The sequence below is a fragment of the Gorilla gorilla genome, chromosome 7 (assembly GCF_029281585.2).
Source record: "Gorilla gorilla gorilla isolate KB3781 chromosome 7, NHGRI_mGorGor1-v2.1_pri, whole genome shotgun sequence".
Taxonomy (NCBI): domain Eukaryota; kingdom Metazoa; phylum Chordata; class Mammalia; order Primates; family Hominidae; genus Gorilla; species Gorilla gorilla.
The window spans coordinates 78,998,872-79,017,248 of NC_073231.2; the positions used below are offsets into that span (position 1 = coordinate 78,998,872).

Genomic DNA, 18,377 nt, shown 5'->3' on the forward strand with positions numbered 1-18,377 from the left:
TCTCGCTGTGTCGCCCAGGCTGGAGTGCAGTGGCATGATCTTGGCTCACTGCAACCTCTGCCTCCCAGGTTCAAGCGATTCTCCTGCCTCAGCCTCCCAAGTGGCTGGGATTACAAGCATCTGCCACCAGGCCCAGCAAATTTTTGTAGTTTTAGTAGAGATGGGGTTTCACCATGTTGGCCAGGCTAGTCTCGAACTCCTGACCTCAAGTGATTCACCCACCTCGGCCTCCCAGAGTTCTGAGATTATAGGCATGAGCCACTACACCCGGCCTTTTATATGCATTTTCAACATTGCCATAATCACAGTGTACATAAAATTGTGTGTCCTAATTTTTCCCTTTAAATAACCTTATTGATGGGTCAAATTATTATATTGTATATGGTGTGGTATTTATTCAGTTCAACTCAATAAGCATTTATATGCTTGATACCATTCAAATAAAATATACAGTGCCTTGGCTCTCCAATAATAGAATACCATAATTATGAAGCTTGCAGTGACATTTTTATTTCATGGATGTATCTCATGGCATCTCCTCTCCCTCCCAGAAGCAGGAACAGTGGCATGGGGGAGGGGCTGCTCCTTCTGGGGTCAGGGAAGTCCTCTCTTAAAGGTGATATTTGAGCAGGGACCTGAATGCAGGGAGGAGGGAGCTGTGCAGCTGTGGGGGAAGATTCTTTCTGCAGAGGGATCCTCAGGTACAAAAGCCCTGAGGTGAGAGTGTGCCTGGTCTTTCTAAGGGATTGCAAGGGGACAGTGACACCAGGGCATTGTGAGGGAGGGGAGAGGAGCTAAGGCCAGTGAGCTGCGAGGAGGCCTGAAGGGTCTTCCTGACCCTGGCGGGGCCTCTAGCTTTTCCTCCTAGTGAGATGGGATAGTGGCATAGTGATAGGATTGCCTCATTCTCCAGGCTCCTCTTTTCCTCTCTGGGGCCTGTCAGTTCCTGCCTTGGTCACCCTCCAGATGAGTGACCTCTCGCCAGACACACGCATGATAATGTACTGTGCTCATTGCTTATGCGTAAATGTGGAGGTGGGTCGTTGGCCACACCCAGTGGTATCACAGACTCAGATTTGGTTATTGCTGTTCCAGGAAACTGGACACATTCCACATATTTGAAAAGCCATGCAACTAAATTTCTCATTTCTTAATCTTGTGCTCATTTGAGGCACTTGTTCCTCTCTGAAAATAATGACCAAATATGTTTTTCCGATTGCATGAAAAATGTAACCTAGTAAGGATTACTATTAGTCTGTAATTATTAAGCATGCTTCAACTCCTGACAATTCTAGAAAGCAGGTTTTTTTGTTGTTTTTGGTTGGGGGTGGTTATCCTAATTATAATCTTCCTTGAATTGCTTTATGGTTAGGTCCGTCACATGCCAAAGTTAGATCCCATTAGCAGGCTTAAAACATTTATTTCTGAAAGAACAAACTGTTACAGGTTGCTGAGTATAATTGATTTCTTTTGTTTCCTTTCTGCTACAGGAGGAGACATCACAGCTTTCCCAGATCGGGAGGAAAAATATGGAATGTGTTTTACCGCTGACTGAACACAACCAAATGAACTGTCCTGACAGTAGTTTGCAAACCAGCAGCTAGCAGTTTGTCCAGCCTCTAACATTGTCCAGCACTTTCCAGAGCAAACTCACTGTTTACAAGAACTCTTGGCCTTACGAAGTTTATAACCTCAAGCTTTGTTTATTTAAAATATTCCTGCAAAAGAAAAGTACCCGGCACCCACTTTCCAAAATGGCCATGGATGAGTATTTGTGGATGGTCATTTTGGGTTTCATCATAGCTTTCATCTTGGCCTTTTCTGTTGGTGCAAACGATGTTGCCAACTCCTTTGGTACAGCCGTGGGCTCTGGTGTGGTGACCTTGAGGCAGGCATGCATTTTAGCTTCAATATTTGAAACCACCGGCTCCGTGTTACTAGGAGCCAAAGTAGGAGAAACCATTCGCAAAGGTATCATTGATGTGAACCTGTACAACGAGACGGTGGAGACTCTCATGGCTGGGGAAGTTAGTGCCATGGTTGGTGAGTAGCCTCTTCTCTATACCGATGGGACATCCGCCCACTGACCCGCTTCCCTGCAGTACTTTGCCCATATCCATAAATGTGATTTTTGCTTTGGCTTTTCAAAAACTGGTTGGATGTTTCATATTTACTCTCTTATTTTTGCTTTCTGCATATTAATTTATGATTTTTAAAGTGTTTAAATATCAGGCAACCATTTATTTTCTGAACTTTTGAGCAAACTTGGTTGCTAAAATAGATTTCAGCTAAGTGAATACTTTTCAGAAAGTACAGAAAAAGACCTTTGTAGAACAGCGCTTTATTATTTTAGAGTTGTTTGAAGGTTGTCTAAGCGAATGTGTTTTCAAGGTTGATGTATGAAATTTCCAGGAAGGTTGATTTAGATTTTTTTCTTAAGGTTTTTCATCAATTAGGAGGCAATGTTTTGAAAACTTGGATGTCAAAAATAATATTTATTAGTCTAACTTTTATATTCACAGTTTAAGTTCTAAAGAAGTTACCAAATAAATCTTAAGTGCGTGTGTTTCAAGAAATTCTGGTCTCTTACATTATTTGTCATCCTTTTGTTGGCTTTTGTTTTGATTTTCTGATTCTACCTCTGGGAGCTCCATTTGGTATGTTTGTTTTGTTTTCCAGCCAAAAAATAATGTGCATGTTGCCTGGTGATAGCATGACCTTTTATTGCAGTTTCAAGTTGTCTACATGAAGTGTGGAGGTGTGTGAACTGTGTGAATAAGCAGAGTGGCTGGTTGGACAGAGTGATGTCCCCATGGCCTAAGCGGACACAGATCTCGGCCCCGTGGGTCTTCCCATCACTGCCCTCGCTACGACAGAAAAGAACCTTCCCGGCAGGCGTGTGTTAAGTGCAGCTGACAGGATTCTTTTTCTGCTTGCCTCTAGGTAGAGATGACGACACAACAGACAGCTGATGTATACGGGTAATTTGGTTAGGGAGAAGAGGGTTAGAGAGGAATTCTACCACCTTCTGCTTTCAACAGGACATATCCTCTTGTAGGAAGAGTCCTGCAGCAGGAGGTAAGATGCTGGTGTACTAAGAATACAGCCACATTCCCCCAAGTTCTTTATTTTGTCACTTACATTTTTTCTTTTCTTTTTTTTTTTTTTTTTTTTTTTTGAGACAGAGTCTTGCTCTGTGGCCCAGGCTGGAGTGCAATGGCGTGATCTCCGCTCACTGCAACCTCCACCTCCTGGGTTCAAGCTATTCTCTCACCTCACCCTCCAGAGTAGCTGAGACTAAAGGCATGTGCCACCACACCCGGCTAATTTTTGTATTTTTAGTAGAGACAGGGTTTCACCATGTTGGCCAGGCTAGTCTTGAACTCCTGACCTCAAGCAATCCACCCACCATCACCTCTCAAAGTGCTGGGATTACAGGCGTGAGCCACCACACCTGGCCTGTCACTTACATTTCTTAAACACCCGGAATTTAGAGATTATTGACCAAGTTCACAATGGCCCAATCTTATGTTATTACGAGGCGTCTGATAAGAAGCAGCCTGTTGTACTAAGGAATTGCATATTCACCAAGCACTGTAGGCCAGTAACACACACCAGGGAGCTCCTACTTCTCAGCTTGACGCTTTGTGTTGTAAAGATGTCAGGTTCAACTTTGGGAGGCCCCCGAGATGGGCAGACCACTTGATCCCAGGAGTTTGAGACCAGTCTGGGCAACATAGGGAGACCCTGTCTCTACAAAAACACTAAAAAATTAGCTGGGCATGGTGGCACATGCCTGTAGTCCTAGCTGCTTGGGAAGCTGAAGTGGGAGGATTGCTTGAGCCCAGGAGGTTGAGGCTGCAGTGAGTTGTGATTGTACCACTGCACTCCAGCATGGGTGACATAGCCAGACCCTGTCTCAAAAAAAAAAAAAAAAAAAATCAGGTTCAAGATCACTTTCATTCCAACAACTATAGTCATTATTGAATTTTACTTACCTTCATGGAACATATGTATATCTCAGCATAGTCAGATATAATGGAAATTTCTCTTAGAAAAATAACCGTTCTTTGTAAAATTCACCTTTTTAGTTGTGATAGATATCTAAGATTTAATTCCATCAAGTGGAAATTAAGATTTTTCTAGTCAGGAAAATCTGACTAGATGTGTTGAAAGTATGGGACAAATCAAGAAAAACACTGACAAAATTAAATCTTTTTTTTTTTTTTTGAGATGGAATCTCGCTTTGTTGCCCAGGCTGGAGTGCAGTGGCGTGATCTCGGCTCACTGCAACCTCTGCCTCCCGGGTTCAAGCGATTCTCCTGCCTCAGCCTCCTAAGTAGCTGGGATTACAGGCACCCGACACCACACCCAGCTAATTTTTGTATTTTTGGTAGAGATGGGGTTTCACCATGTTAGTCAGGCTGGTCTTGAACTCCTGCTCGTGATCCTCCCACCTTGGCCTCCCAAAGTGCTGGGATTACAGGCGTGAGCCACCACACCCGGCCACAAAGTTAAATCTTAACTGAAGTTTTTCCTTTTGATGGATAAACTTTAGAGGCATGGTTCTGCTTATTAAAGAAATTTGTTAGGGAAGCCACGCTGAAGACCTCCGTGTGACAGGAGGGTTCATGAACAAGGCTTCATCTGCTCACTCTTTCTGCAGACGGGATAACTTGTTTCATTTCTCCGTTCCCCACCCCTGGCGTTTGGCTCTTTACTGAAAGAATGAAGGATACTTACCTCAACTAGAATTTGGGTTTACCAAAGCAATTTGGGGTTTTGCTTGAATAACTTGATTTTGTTTGCTTTGGTTTTTAAACTTTTTTTTTTGGGTATGTGGTTAAATGAATCTCAAAGCCTATTTTGTTGGGAATTTGTATGAGTTACCTAGATTCGTAAAATCGGATTCTTTGCCCTGGGAGCTATAAATTTAAGATGGTAGTGTAATTACCATTGGCCAAAACCACAGCTGATTCTGTCCAGATGCCTGAATTCTCCAGTCTTCCTCTTCTAAATCCAACAGTCCTTTTTTCTTCTCCCTCTTTCCTTCTGTCCTTAATTCTATTCTGTTTGCTTCTTTTGTTTTCTCTGTTAGTCACTTCTCCCCAAGCCCCTGGGCGTCTGTGCTTCCTGACAGAGTTGTGTTAGAGTTAAGGTGATTGGGTAGAAGTTATTGCTGCCAGTGAAACGTCCTGAACAAGTCATCTTGTGGGACTAGCTCAGCCCTAAAGCAGTAGTCTGTCCATTTTGTAGGAAACCACCAATGGTTCCAAAAATCTGAGAATTCAAAACTCTGCATCTTTTTTTGTGGAAAGACCCACACTAGCACAAACGAGCCAGCTCCTCGAAACCCTTAAGAAGCACAGAGCCCCCTTCCAGCTCCCTCTGCCCAGCCACACTCTGCCACCCCACCCCTGCCCGGCAGCCTCCCTGGAGCCTGAGCCTTTGCTCTGCTGTTTCTTTCATCTGCACGGGAATGGCGGCCTCTGAGATGCCCATCTCCCCACTTTCCCTAGGTCGTGGTTTGCACTCTTATCCCATGCTTCATCTCTTTCCTCTGTCAGATGCCATTATCTTACATTAAAGTATGTCTTTTTCCCTCTGTTCTTCCTGACACTAACGTGATCCTATTTGTCTTCAGACACCCCTGAGGCTAAGGCGCTATCACCTACTCCCAGGCCCTCCTGCAGGTATTTCCTGGCCCCACCAGGCCCTCCCTAAGCTGTCCCCTGTCTCCTCCCCTCCCTGCTATCCTCTCTCCTCCTTCTTCCCTCTCTCAGGTGGTCCCATTACTCCCTACCTTTCTTTACAAACTCTCCTCCTCCAGGATGTATTTTGTAAAGTCAGCCACAGAAAATATAGCAGCTTTCAGGAAGGACAAATCTTATGGTCTGAATTCAGTTGGGTGGGTTGATATCACTGTCTCACATCATGAGATTATTTTAATTGTAAGAATATAGGCTGGGAGCGGTGGCTCACACCTGTAATCCGAGCACTTTGGGAGGCCGAGGCAGGCGGATCATGAGGTCAGGAGATTGAGACCATCTTGGCTGACACGGTGAAACCCTGTCTCTACTAAAAATACAGAAAATTAGCCGGGCGTGGTAGCGGGCGCCTGTAGTCCCAGCTACTCGGGAGGCTGAGGCAGGAGAATGGCGTGAACCCGGGAGGCAGAGCTTGCAGTGAGCCGAGATTGCGCCTGGGCGACAGAGCAAGACTCCATCTAAAAAAAAAAAAAAAAAAAGAATATAAACCATATCATGTATTTTCTAAGCTATGAATCCGTGCTATGAAACATGCTCCAAACCCTGGCTTTCTTTTTAAAACCACTAGTCCCCGAGGAGCCCAGGGCTCAGATGTGGAGGCTTAAGGACGTGTCCACGGGTAGGCCTGGAGCTGCCATGGAGCCTGATATGGGTTTGGCAGCACAAGGCTGGCCCCTTCTCCTCCCAACGCACGCCTTAAGGATTGACACAGGGTCACAGCCGGCCTCAGCTCAAAGGTCAGCACGCCTAGCACTCATGGCAGCAACTGTGTGTGTTGCTTCATAGACTGGGTCCTGCACAGCCATAAATGATCCTTCTGCAACTCAGATGCCTTTGAAGGAAATGCCAGGGGTCCCCTGAAAAGTGCTGCTGCTGCCAGGCAACCAGGTTTCCAGAATTAACGTTTGGGATTAATAACGTGCCCAGCTTATCAGCCAGGCCCTTTGTTCCCCTACAGTTCCATGGGAGCTTTTCAACAACTGCTTCTGAAAGTGATCTCTCCCGGTTGATGCTTTTAATACTCACTACAAAATCTGATCTGCTTATGAAAATATTTGAAGTGAACTGTAGCCTAGAAAAACATGAAACCTAGAAAAGAGTTGGTGAAATTGAGGTAAAAGGACACAAAGCCAACACTAGTGAGAACCTCTTAACAACGAGGAATCAGACACACAAATAAAAGGTCCAACATTCTGGGTAGGATCTGAGAGCAGATGCCCAAATTTGGGTTAAATATCATAGTTATTTCTCATAGGAGAGGCACCATCAACAAGCAGTATGGGCTGGGTGCAGTGGCTCACTGCATCCAGTGAGCCTCTCATCCCAGCACTTTGGGAGGCCGTGGTGGGAAAATGGCTTGAGCCCAGGAGTTCAAGACCAGCCAGGGCAACATAGCAAGACCCCCGTCTCTGCAAAAAAATTTTAATAATTAGCTGAGTGTGGCAGCTCATGCCTGTAATCCCAGGGCTTTGGGAGGCTGAAGCAGGAGGATTGCTTAAGGCCAGGAGTTCAAAACCAGCCTGGGTAACATAGCAAAATCCTGTCTCTGCAAAAAAATTTAAAAATTAACCAGGTGTGGTGGTGCACACTTGTAATCTCAGCTACTTGGGAGGCTGAGGCAGGAGGATCATTTGAGTCCAGGAGTTTAAGGCTGCAGTGAGCCATGATTTTGCAGCTGTACTCCAGCCTGGGCAAGAGTGAGACCCTGTCTCTACAAAAGAAAAAAAGAAAAGAAAAGAAAAAAGCAACATGGTATTATACTCTCTTATATAGATAATATGACCTAGCCAATATCTGGTCCTTTTCATTATTTGACTGTAAGGCAGAACTACAACAAAATCTTTTCCCAATATATTGCCTTTCTTGTCTTTCTGTGTTCATTCGAGACTTTAATCTCTTGCTTGGTTTTGGCCAAACTTCACCCCAGAACAAGTTCATCCACAGCACCCTCACTGAAAAGTGACAAGGGCAGTCAGTGTGTAGCGCCAGGAGACTTGCCTTTAAATGCATAATCTGGCCGGACACGATGCCTCACGCATGTAATCCCAGCACTTTGGGAGGCCAAGGCGGGTAGATCACTTGAGGTTAGGAGTTCGAGACCAGCCTGGCTAACATAGTGAGACCCCATCTTTACTAAAAATACAAAAATTAGCCAGAGGGCTTGCTTGAACCCAGGAGGCAGAGGTTGCAGTGAGCCAAGATCAGGCCACTGCACTCCAGCCTGGGCAACAGAGCGGGACTAGCTTCAAAAAATAAATAAATAAAATAAATAAATAACCATCATCCCTGTCCCCTCTGTGTTGAGGAAGGCAGAAGCTTTCCTTTAACTGAAGTTAATTGAGTGATTTTTGTCCAGCCTGTAGCGCTTTGTAAAGAAACAATTCACAGAAAATTAAACTCTGGGAGATGTTGTTATGGAAGACATTTGGATTTCTTCCCTTGGTGTCTGCACCTCTGTACTCTGTATCTGATGGTTTTTTGTCCTTCAATCTGTAGGTTCCGCTGTGTGGCAGCTGATTGCTTCCTTCCTGAGGCTTCCAATCTCAGGAACGCACTGCATTGTGGGTTCTACTATAGGATTCTCACTGGTCGCAATCGGTACCAAAGGTGTGCAGTGGATGGAGCTTGTCAAGATTGGTAATTGGCATTTTCTTTTACCCATAAGAAGGAAAGTTTACATTTTCTAGAGTAAGTTTTATTACAAGTTACTTTTTTTTTTTTTTTGACCCGGATTCTCACTCTGTTGCCAGGCTGGAGTGCAGTGGTGCAATCTCGGCTCACTGAAACCTCCACCTCCCGGGTTCAAGCCATTCTCCTGCCTCAACCTCCTGAGTACCTGGTACTACAGGCTCCTGCTACCACGCCGGCTAATTTTTGTGTTTTTAGTAGAGATGAGGTTTCACCATGTTGGCCAGGATGGTCTTAATCTCTTGACCTCATGATCGGCCTGCCTTAGCCTCCCAAAGAGCCAGGATTATAGGCGTGAGCCACCGTGCCCAGCCACAAGTTAATTTTATATCTTTTTCTTCAAATGTTAAGGTTTAAAAGACCTAGATGGGCCAGACATGGTGGCTCACGCCTATAATCCCAGCACTTTGGGAGGCCAAGGCAGGCAGATCACCTGAGGTCAGGAGTTCAAGACCAGCCTGGCCAACATGGTTCAACCCCATCTCTACAAAAATACAAAAATTACCCGGGCATGATGGCAGGTGCCTGTAATCCCAGCTACTAGGGAGGCTGAGGCAGGAGAATCACTTCAACCTGGAAGGCAGAGTTTGCAGTGAGCCGGGATCGAGTCACTGCACTCCAGCCTGGGCAACAAAGCAAGACTCCGTCTCAAAAAAAAGACATAGATGGTAAGAGTAATATATTTTCCCTTAAAATTCCTGTTTTTTGTTTTGTTTTGTTATGTTTTGTTGTTTTGTTTTGTAGAGATGGAGTCTCGCTCTGGCACCCAGGCTGGAGTGCTAGAGTGCAGTGGCGCGATCTCGGCTCACTGCAACCTCCGCCTCCCGAGTTCAAGCAGTTCTCCTGCCTCAGCCTCCCGAGTAGCTAGGATTACAGGCACATGCCACCACGCCCAGCTCATTTCTTTTGTATTTTAGTACAGACGGGGTTTCACCATGTTGCCCAGGCTGGTCTTGAACTCTTGAGCTCAGGCAATCCACCTGCCTCGGCCTGCAAAAGTGCCAGGATTACAGGTGTGAGCCACCGCACCTGGCCAAAGTTCCTGTTAATAGAGATAGTGAACTATTATGTGCTGGACAGTTGTTTAACTCTATTCTTTTGAAATGTTACCTTGTCATCCAGCTTTGGAAATCACCCTCTGTTCTTCCCAGGCAGGTAAGAAATGTGTTAGACTGAAGTCAGTCTATAGGTCAGAGAAAGATTGCGCACAAGTGAGGAAGATGCCTGGAATCCAGGAGTTCATAGTCTTGGGGAAGCCTCAAAGTGAGCCCCGTGTTATGTCCCTGCCTTCAACAGATCATCCAGGTCAGGCGCAGTGGCTCAGGCCTATAATTCCATCACTTTGGGAGGCCAAGGCAGGAGGATTGCTTTAGCCCAGGAGTTCAAGACCAGCCTGAGCAACGTAGCAAGAGCCCATCTTTACAAAAAAAAAAAGAAAAGAAAAGAAAATTAGCCTGGTGTGATGGTGCGCACTTGTAGTCCCAGCTACTCAGGAGGCTGAGGTGGGAGGATCACTTGTACCTCGGAGGTTGAGGCTGCAGTGAGCCATGATTATGCCACTGCACTCCAGCCCCTGGGTGACAGAGCAAGACCCTGTCTCAAAAAAAAAAAAAAAAAAAAAGGTCATCCAGCCTGCCCTTTGGGAAGAAACACTCTGTCAAGTGTCCTCTCTACCTTGTAAGCCTGCCTGGCAGGGACCAAGACGTAAGCCTGCACCCATTATCAGGTGTCTAACAAGTTAGTGCCTTGGCTCTGCTTTTAGGAAGAGGTAAATCCATTCACCTCCACAAATACCATCCCACCCATCGTGAACGATACTCTTTTACTCCATTTCCATATTCTGGGTTACTCAATTTTTTTACAAGAATCATGATGGCCTTAGGAGTCCTGGGTCAAATGGGATCCCTGAGCTGCCAGGCAGGGGCACAAACCACAAGGAAACCCACCTTCCATCCCAGGCTTCTAGAACAGTGGTTCTCAACTCTGGCTGTACTTTAGAATGACGCGGGGAAGCGATTTAAAAATACCAATGCCCAAACCCCATTCCCAACCTTTTAAATCAGAATTCTGGGGGTCCAGCCAGGGCCAAACAAGTTTTTGAAAATGCCCCAGATGGTTCCACTGTGCACCCAGAGGCGGGAACTACTTGGCTAGAGGCTAAAAGTTTCAGAGTTCCAGCAGCTAGATGGCAGGAATGAAAGTACCCGGCTGGCCTTGGCAAAGGAAATGGAAGTTGGCCCAGCTTTTAAATAACCCTTACTGTTGGAACAGCGACCGAGTCTCCATATGTGTTGATAAGAAGGGCAGGCAGAAAGACTCCGTGGGAGGCAGGACTCAGGATGCTGTCTTCTGAGGCCCGAGCTTGGGGCAGGGGTTTCTTGACCCTGCATTGGCAGTGTGGTCAGTGGTGTGTGACTGTGTGTTGATGTCTGAGTGTGGCCATAAATGTGTGAAGGTCAGCTCTGCCAAGTCACAGGGCTTGTTAGGTTCTGAATTAAAGGTAAATAATTCTGGAAATACTTATGAATGTATGTAATACATTTTGTTTATCATTGTGTTCTATGAATAGGACCATAATTATGAATGAATTTTAACATTCATTAGATTTTTTTTTTAATTATTCAGTTGCTTCTTGGTTTATATCTCCACTGTTGTCTGGTTTCATGTCTGGCCTGCTGTTTGTACTCATCAGAATTTTCATCTTAAAAAAGGTAAGTGGGGCTGCTACTTTTAATTAAATCTTAAGAACTATTTTTGGCTCTACTCAGTAGAAATTAATAATGAGATGGGTTAGAGGAATAATTGTATTCATACATTGTTAAGGCACAGCACCCTGCAGTTAGCGTCAGATGTTATTATAAATAGCCAGAAAGAGCCAAGGTAAACTACCCAGAGATTCCCCCAGAAACAAGCACTGCAAATAGTGTTTCTTGGCTCTGTACTTTAGTTCATTAATCAACACTCCCAGGAGTTGTGCTGAGACCTCAAAAAGGAAAGGTAATTATTTCCTGAATGTTAAGCAGAATAGAATGAGATAGCGTTAAGATTTTGAAACTGTCATTAAAAAACAGCTGGAGAATTTCCTCACCCAAATGTGAAGGTGTGTTCCCTTTTTTTTTTTTTTTTTTTTTTAATGGAGAGAGCAAGGTTGAAACACTGACGCAATTTGAGGAAAGGATAAAAAGAAGGAAATACACCTATTGGGTACATCTTGTCTAAAAAAAATTAGTGCTTACTGAGATCAGTGTTCTAGACACAAAACGTGGCTATCTTCTTTTGTTTGGCAGTCACGGGGTTGCTGCAGTGTTTGATAACTATTGAGTGCACGCTTCCTCTGCAGGCAGGGACGTACCCTCCAGGTTGTACCTTGCTTGGAAGCTGGCGCAGCCCTTTTCTTGCAGCCTTGCTTGGCCGTCTGTTGAAGGGTCCATTCTCTCGGAGAGCACCAACTTGCCCTCACCGTTTCTTTTCTCACCCTTCCTTCTCCTGGGACCAGGAACACTCATATTCACATATTGGAAGGCACACCCCTCTCTAGCCTGCCAGCCTTCACCCCTCCCCTCCTGTCTCTGGAATCCATGCTCACCTGGCAAGCCCTACTCCGCCCTTAGGTGTCACTTCCTAGGAAGCTGCTCCTCTCCTCCCCTCCCCCAGATTCGCCTGGTCCCCTCTCTTTTGAGCTCCGGCCACAGTCCACCTTGCCATCATGGCACTTAGCATGTCATATGGTGCTGCATTTCTTGCTTAGTTGCCTGTTCACTATTTGACTGTAAGATCTGTGAGAGCAGAAAGCATGACTGCCCTGGCCACTTCTGTATTCTAGGGCCCAGCACTGTGCTTAGCACTTACAAGACACTTGGTAAATATTTAGGCAGAGGGAATGACAGATGCTTGGATGAGTGGCAGATGGAGGGATGGATAGATGGAAAGGAGGGAGGGAGAGAGAGAAAGGAAGTGGAAGGAAGAAAGGAGACAGGTCAAACAAGAAGTCTGTCAATGAGTTTCAAGAATAAGTTACTTTAGGCCAGGCGCGGTGGATCACTTGAGGTCAGGAGTTCGAGACCAGCCTGGCAAACATAGCGAAACCCCATCTCTACTAAAAATACAAAAAGTTAGCCCGGCATGGTGGTGCACGCCTGTAGTCACAGCTACTTGGGAGGCGGAAGCACGAGAATCACTTGAACTTGGAGGCAGAGGTTGCAGTGAGCCAAGATTGCACCACTGCACTCCAGCCTGGGCAACAGAGTGGGACTCTGTCTAAAAAAAAAAAAAAAAAAGATATTTGAAAAAACATACGGTAATTTAATTGAAAACACAGACTCGGGGCTGTCCACCTGCAGAAGTTATTGGTTGGGAATCTCTCTTTAGCAATGTCCCTAAGAAAACAATGCCATGGAAACGGCATAGGTCATAGGCATTGAGCCTCCCAGCATTTTGTTTTCAGTTCATCCTGGGTTCTTTTCACGTGATACATCACAGATGATCATAACTGGCTGTGTCACTCATGCCAGGCTCCAGCCCATTAATCTTGGTGTTTGCCACATGGCTGCCTCCCCTGCCTGGTCTGGTGTGACACTCCCACACTTGAGTCTCATTCTGCCCTGCTCTTGCTGCATCACGCCTCACTGCATTCAACTCGAGCCTCTTGACAAGTGCTCTTGGCCCCTTGAGACATTCCAGAACAGCTCCTTGATGGCCTGTACTGTTCTGCAAACATACTTGACTTCCAGGTGTGTTTGCATTTGGCAGTAGCAGTCTTTGAGATGCTTATCCATACTTCTGCTGCTGTCATCGATTTTTAGACCTAATTTTCCTTTTATCATGGCAGGTAGCATGTTCATGTAAATGTGGCCTTCGTGGTTATTAGAAGTTAGCCCCTTTTTGAATTATTTGAGCCACATCTGTGTGCCAGTGTTACATTGATGGGAGTTTCTGGCCCATATTTTTACTTCAAAATTCTCTGTAGATCTGCTAAAAACTCTAAATGCCTCATATTCTCTTAGATGTTATTTAACTGAAAACATATTCTTGTTGAACTTACTAGATTTAGGGAGTGTTGTAGCAGAAGCCTAAAGTAGTTAATAAATGTCGAATGGCAAATAAATTATTCAACAAGGAACTGCAGTTCTTTTTAACTTCTAATAGTCGAAGGTTAAATACTATACCTTGGGAAAAGATTCGGAAATTCATAGCACATGGTAACATAGCTAAGATGCATTGTGTAATAGAGTGTTGTAAAATCTCATGGTAATGCAGTGATGCTGAAGTCATCTGACTCTCTTAGAGGATGATTGGAGGTTGGAATCTCAAATTATTTGTTGAATGTAGCCAGTTAGGGCCAAACTTGGACTTGGCTGTAGTGAGCACTACGGGTTTTGAGGAAGGAGATGCTGAGCTCTGGGCTTTGGTCCTCCGGAACCGGCTTGACCCAACAGTTCTTTTCTGTTTCCAAGTCTGACATCAGCTCATGTGATTCCAGGGCTTTAATGTGTCTGCTGGCCACAACAGTGGGCTCTTTGACATTGCATTTGTGTGGGAGAGATGGCCCCAGCCAATGCCATTTCTGCAGAAGTGGAGCAGATCACAGGCAGTGACAACGCCCATCCTTTTGGCCACACTGGGGTTTGGGAAGAGTTTCTTGTAACAGTATTTTGTATCATTTTGTCTGTGTTGGCTCCAAATGCTGCTGGGATCCTGACCTTCCACTCTGTCTCCTTGTACTACAGGAAGACCCTGTTCCCAATGGCCTCCGGGCACTCCCAGTATTCTATGCTGCTACCATAGCAATCAATGTCTTTTCCATCATGTACACAGGAGCACCAGGTAAGGATCCCTTGGAAGCATACTCCAGGGGCAAAGTGCATTGTATTCTAACAGTATCAGTTTATTTGGTGCTGGTATTGTTGGCTGACAGTAAAAAGCATTACTCATGGTCATTATGGAATAGGTGCTGGAGTTGTTGGCTGATAGCAAAATGCGTTACTCATGGTCATTATAGAATAGTAAAAAGAGTGGTAAATGCATTTACTTGTCTTAATTAAATACCCAAGAGGTATGTAGAGTACAAAGGCAGCAGACTTTCAAGTTAGAAAAAAAAATTAAATCCCCACTCTGCCATTTACACAGCTGTGTTGCCACCATAGCTTAGTCTCTCTGAGCCTCAGAACCTGATCTAATCCCACAGGCCTACAGTGTTGTGCAGGGGTCAGGAGAGGGTGTGGAGCACCTGGGGCCATGCCTGGCACCCAGTGAGCGGGACAGTCCACACATCAGCAATGCCCAGCGGAGCTCTAAAGCCGTTCACTGCACAGAGTACAGACCCCTGGAAATATCAGACCAGTTTATCCAGAGACTAGAAGCCATGCTTTGTTTTTTTAGATACCGAAGCCAATGATGATTTTCTTTGCTGAATTACTCCTTTCCTTGTCATTCTCATGGATTTCGTTGTTGTTTTTTATGTTTTTTTTTTTTTTTTTTTTTTTTGAGACAGAGTCTCACTCTCTCACCCAGGCTGGAGTGCAATGGCGCGATCTTGGAAAACTGCAACCTCCGCCTCCCAGGTTCAAGCGATTCTCCTGCCTCAGCCTCCTTAGTAGCTGGGATTACAGGAGCACACCACAGGTTTTCACTATGTTGGCCAGGCTGGTCTCAAACTCCTGACCTTGTGATCCGCCCGCCTCGACCTCCCAAAGTGCTGGGATTACAGGCGTGAGCCACTGCGCCTGGCCGCTTTTGTTCTTTTGTATAAAGGTTCAGAGGTTTTTTGTGGAGGGGGTTAAAAATTATTTCTTTATTTTATTTTATTTTTGAGACAGAGGCTCGCTCTGTTGCCCAGGCTGGAGTGCAGTGGCGCTATCTTGGCTCACTGCAAGCTCCGCCTCCTGGGTTCATGCCATTCTCCTGCCTCAGTCTCCCGAGTAGCTGGGACTACAGGTGCCCTCCTCCTCGCCCAGCTAATTTTTTGTATTTTTAGTAGAGACAGGGGTTTCACCATGTTAGCCAGGATGGTCTCAGTCTCCTGACCTCATGATCCGCCCCACCTCGGCCTCCCAAAGTGCTGGGATTACAGGCGTGAGCCACCGTGCCCGGCCTTTTTTTTTTTTTTTTTTTCTTTATTGCCCAGGCTGGAATGCAGTGGTGCAATCATAGCCCACTGCAGCCTTGACCTCATGGGCCCAAGCAATCCTCCCACCTCAGCCCCCTGAGTAGCCGGAACCACAGGTGTGTGCCACCACACCCAGCTAATTTTTTATTTTTTGTAGAGATGGGGTCTCTATATTGCCCAGGCTGGTATCAAACTCCTGGCCTCAAGTAATCCTCCTGCCTCAGCTTCCCAAAGTGCTGGGATTACAGGTGTGAGCCCTACTGCACCTGGCCTAATTCTTTTCTTTTAGACCTTGAATAGGAAAATGAATAAGCTTATGTATGGTATTCTTATTTGCACCCATTTCAGCACTGATGAGCTGGTAGCATTCTGTTAAACATTTCTGTACATGTTTGCTAGAGAATATTCCTCTTCTGTTTGTGAGATGCACCTCCTACAGCCAGACTGTGGGATCTGTGACATCAACAGATGTGTTAGTTTGTGCTGGTTTTCATCTTGTTAATGTCCGTTATGGATGAAGATTTGGTTATTGGCCATGTTGACAGAAAAGGCTCCCTCTCTGTGTTTTAAAGATGAAATTTCTGCTAAATGACATGTCCTATCATAATCAAAAAGCGCCCTCTTCCAAAATAGTGGAAATCCTTATTACTTTCTCAAACTAGGAGTTCTCAATGTAATGTTCCTCAGATTTTATTAAGAATATCTAATTATATTTTGTATGTTTCAGTACTGGGAATAAATTATTCCTAAATGATTCTAACATTATATAACCTTTTACTGTGGTATCTGTGTAGTGTTCAGAACATTGATCTTAAAGGCTTAAGTACTCAGCCGGGCGCAGTGGCTCATGCCTGTAATCCCAACACTTTGGGAGGCCGAGGTGGGTGGATCACAAGGTCAAGAGATCAAGACCATCCTGGCCAACCTGGTGAAACCCTGTCTCTACTAAAAATACAAAAATTAGCTGGGCTTGATGGTGCGCGCCTGTAGTCCCAGCTACTCAGGAGGCTGAGGCAGGATAATTGCTTGAACCTGAACCCAGGAGGCAGAGGTTGCAGTGAGCCAAGCTTGCACCACTGCCCTCCAGCCTGGGTGACAGAGCGAGACTCTGTCTCAAAAAAAAAAAAAAAAGTTTAAATACTCACTGTGGGGCTTCCAGACTTTGGGTGATTTGCGGATGAAGGAAAGGGGAGTGCCAGAGCTGCTTTAGGTTCTAGGAAAGCAGGAAGCAAAGGTAAGATTGATGAGGAGAGTGGGAGGAAGGTGAAATCCCAGTCACAGGTAACAGCAGCCTGCTGCCCCTTTAGGTTATATAATTCATGGACCAGGAAGTGTGTTTGTCACAGCTTTTTGAAGTGTGTGCCCCAGGATACATTTTTTTTAAGTGAGGCTGGGCGCGGCGGCTCACACCTGTAATCCCTGCTGTTTGGGAGGCTGAGGAAGGCGGATCACTTGAACCAGGTCAAGAGTTCTAAACCAGTGTGGCCAACATGGTGAAACCCCATCTCTACTAAAAATACAAAAATCAGCTGGTCATGGTGGCGGGCGCCTGTAATCCCAGCTACCCGGGAGGCTGAGGCAGGAGAATCACTTGAACCTGGGAGGTGGAGATTGCAGTGAGCCGAGATCCCGCCACTGCACTCCAGCCTCGTTGACAGAGCAAGACTCCATCTCAAAAATAAAACAAAACAAAAAAATTTGTTTTAAGTGAGTGACAGAGAAAAGTCAGTTCCAAACCATGGAGTTAAGCGCACCACCTAGCATGTGAATCCCTCAAACATCTCATAATGCCAGGTATTTGGAAGGCCTGGAGCACTGGGTTGGAAGTGAACTCTATAATGGGAGATATCTTAGTCCTTGTTTGTTTTTGTTTGTTTTTTTTTTTTGAGACAGAGTCTCGTACTGTCTCCCGGGCTGGAGTGCAATGGCATGATCTCAGCTCACTGCAACCTCTGCCTCCCGGGTTCAAGCAATTCTCTTGCCTCAGCTTCCCGAGTAGCTGGGATTACTGGCGCCTGCCACCACGCCTGGCTAATTTTTTGTATTTTTAGTAGAGACGGGGTTTTGCTATGTTGGCCAGTCTGGTCTCAAACTCCTGACCTCGTGATCCGCCTGCCTTGGCCTCTCAAAGTGGGATTACAGGCATGAGCCACTGCACCTTGCCCTTTGTTCTTATTTTATATGGGCTTTTAGAGCTCAAGTTAGCTGAACAGAAAGCAAAGCCTCCTGCAATCACCAGACGCCTCCCAGGTTGCTGACTTAAGAGACTGAGCCAGTGAAAGCTGAGGACGCCTTCTGTGGTGCCAAGTCCTGAACATGGGAATTGGCATCGATATGGATGGGGTTTTTTCATTTCTGCATTTTATTTTTTCTACCCTCTATTCTTCTTGCTTCCTGGTTCTTCTTCCAACTGTCAGAAGACAATTATGATTTTTAATAAAAGTCTGACTTTTTCTATACATGGCCTTTTTTTTTTCATCTCTTCTTTTCCCCATCTTTTGGCTGCAGTTGGCACATTCGCTAAAAATATCATCTTACTGGGAGAGTAAATTATCCTAGGGAAAATTAAACTGTGTGATGAATGAGACTCTAAGAATAATATAAATACTAATATAAATACTTCATAGGGTTATTGTGAGAAATAAATAATGTAACTGTATTGAACTGAGCTTTATGCGGATTAATCCTTTTAGTCCTCCCAACTACGCTTGGTAATTGGCAATACAAACAACCTCATTTTACAGGTGGGAAACTGAGGCAGGGCAATGCTGAATACCCAAGGTCTTGTAACTAATAGGATGCAGAACCAGAATTTG

General features: G+C 45.2%; 1 protein-coding gene across 8 annotated transcripts in view; it reads left to right on the forward strand.

Moving 5' to 3' along the window:
* SLC20A2 (solute carrier family 20 member 2) overlaps window positions 1–18,377 on the forward strand; it is a 125,955-nt gene that overhangs the window by 69,437 nt on the left and 38,141 nt on the right. For 6 of the 8 annotated variants that reach the window (XM_063709298.1, XM_063709301.1, XM_063709300.1 and 3 more), the window contains 4 exons: window positions 1,491–2,043; window positions 8,265–8,405; window positions 11,082–11,167; window positions 14,183–14,279. In XM_063709298.1, coding sequence (XP_063565368.1) covers window positions 1,755–2,043; window positions 8,265–8,405; window positions 11,082–11,167; window positions 14,183–14,279 — 613 coding nt within the window. In that variant the 5' untranslated portion in view covers window positions 1,491–1,754. Of the gene's footprint in view, window positions 1–1,490; window positions 2,044–2,943; window positions 3,079–8,264; window positions 8,406–11,081; window positions 11,168–14,182; window positions 14,280–18,377 lie in introns of those variants that run through there. The other 2 variants (XM_019032210.4, XM_063709302.1) reach the window with 2 other exon arrangements.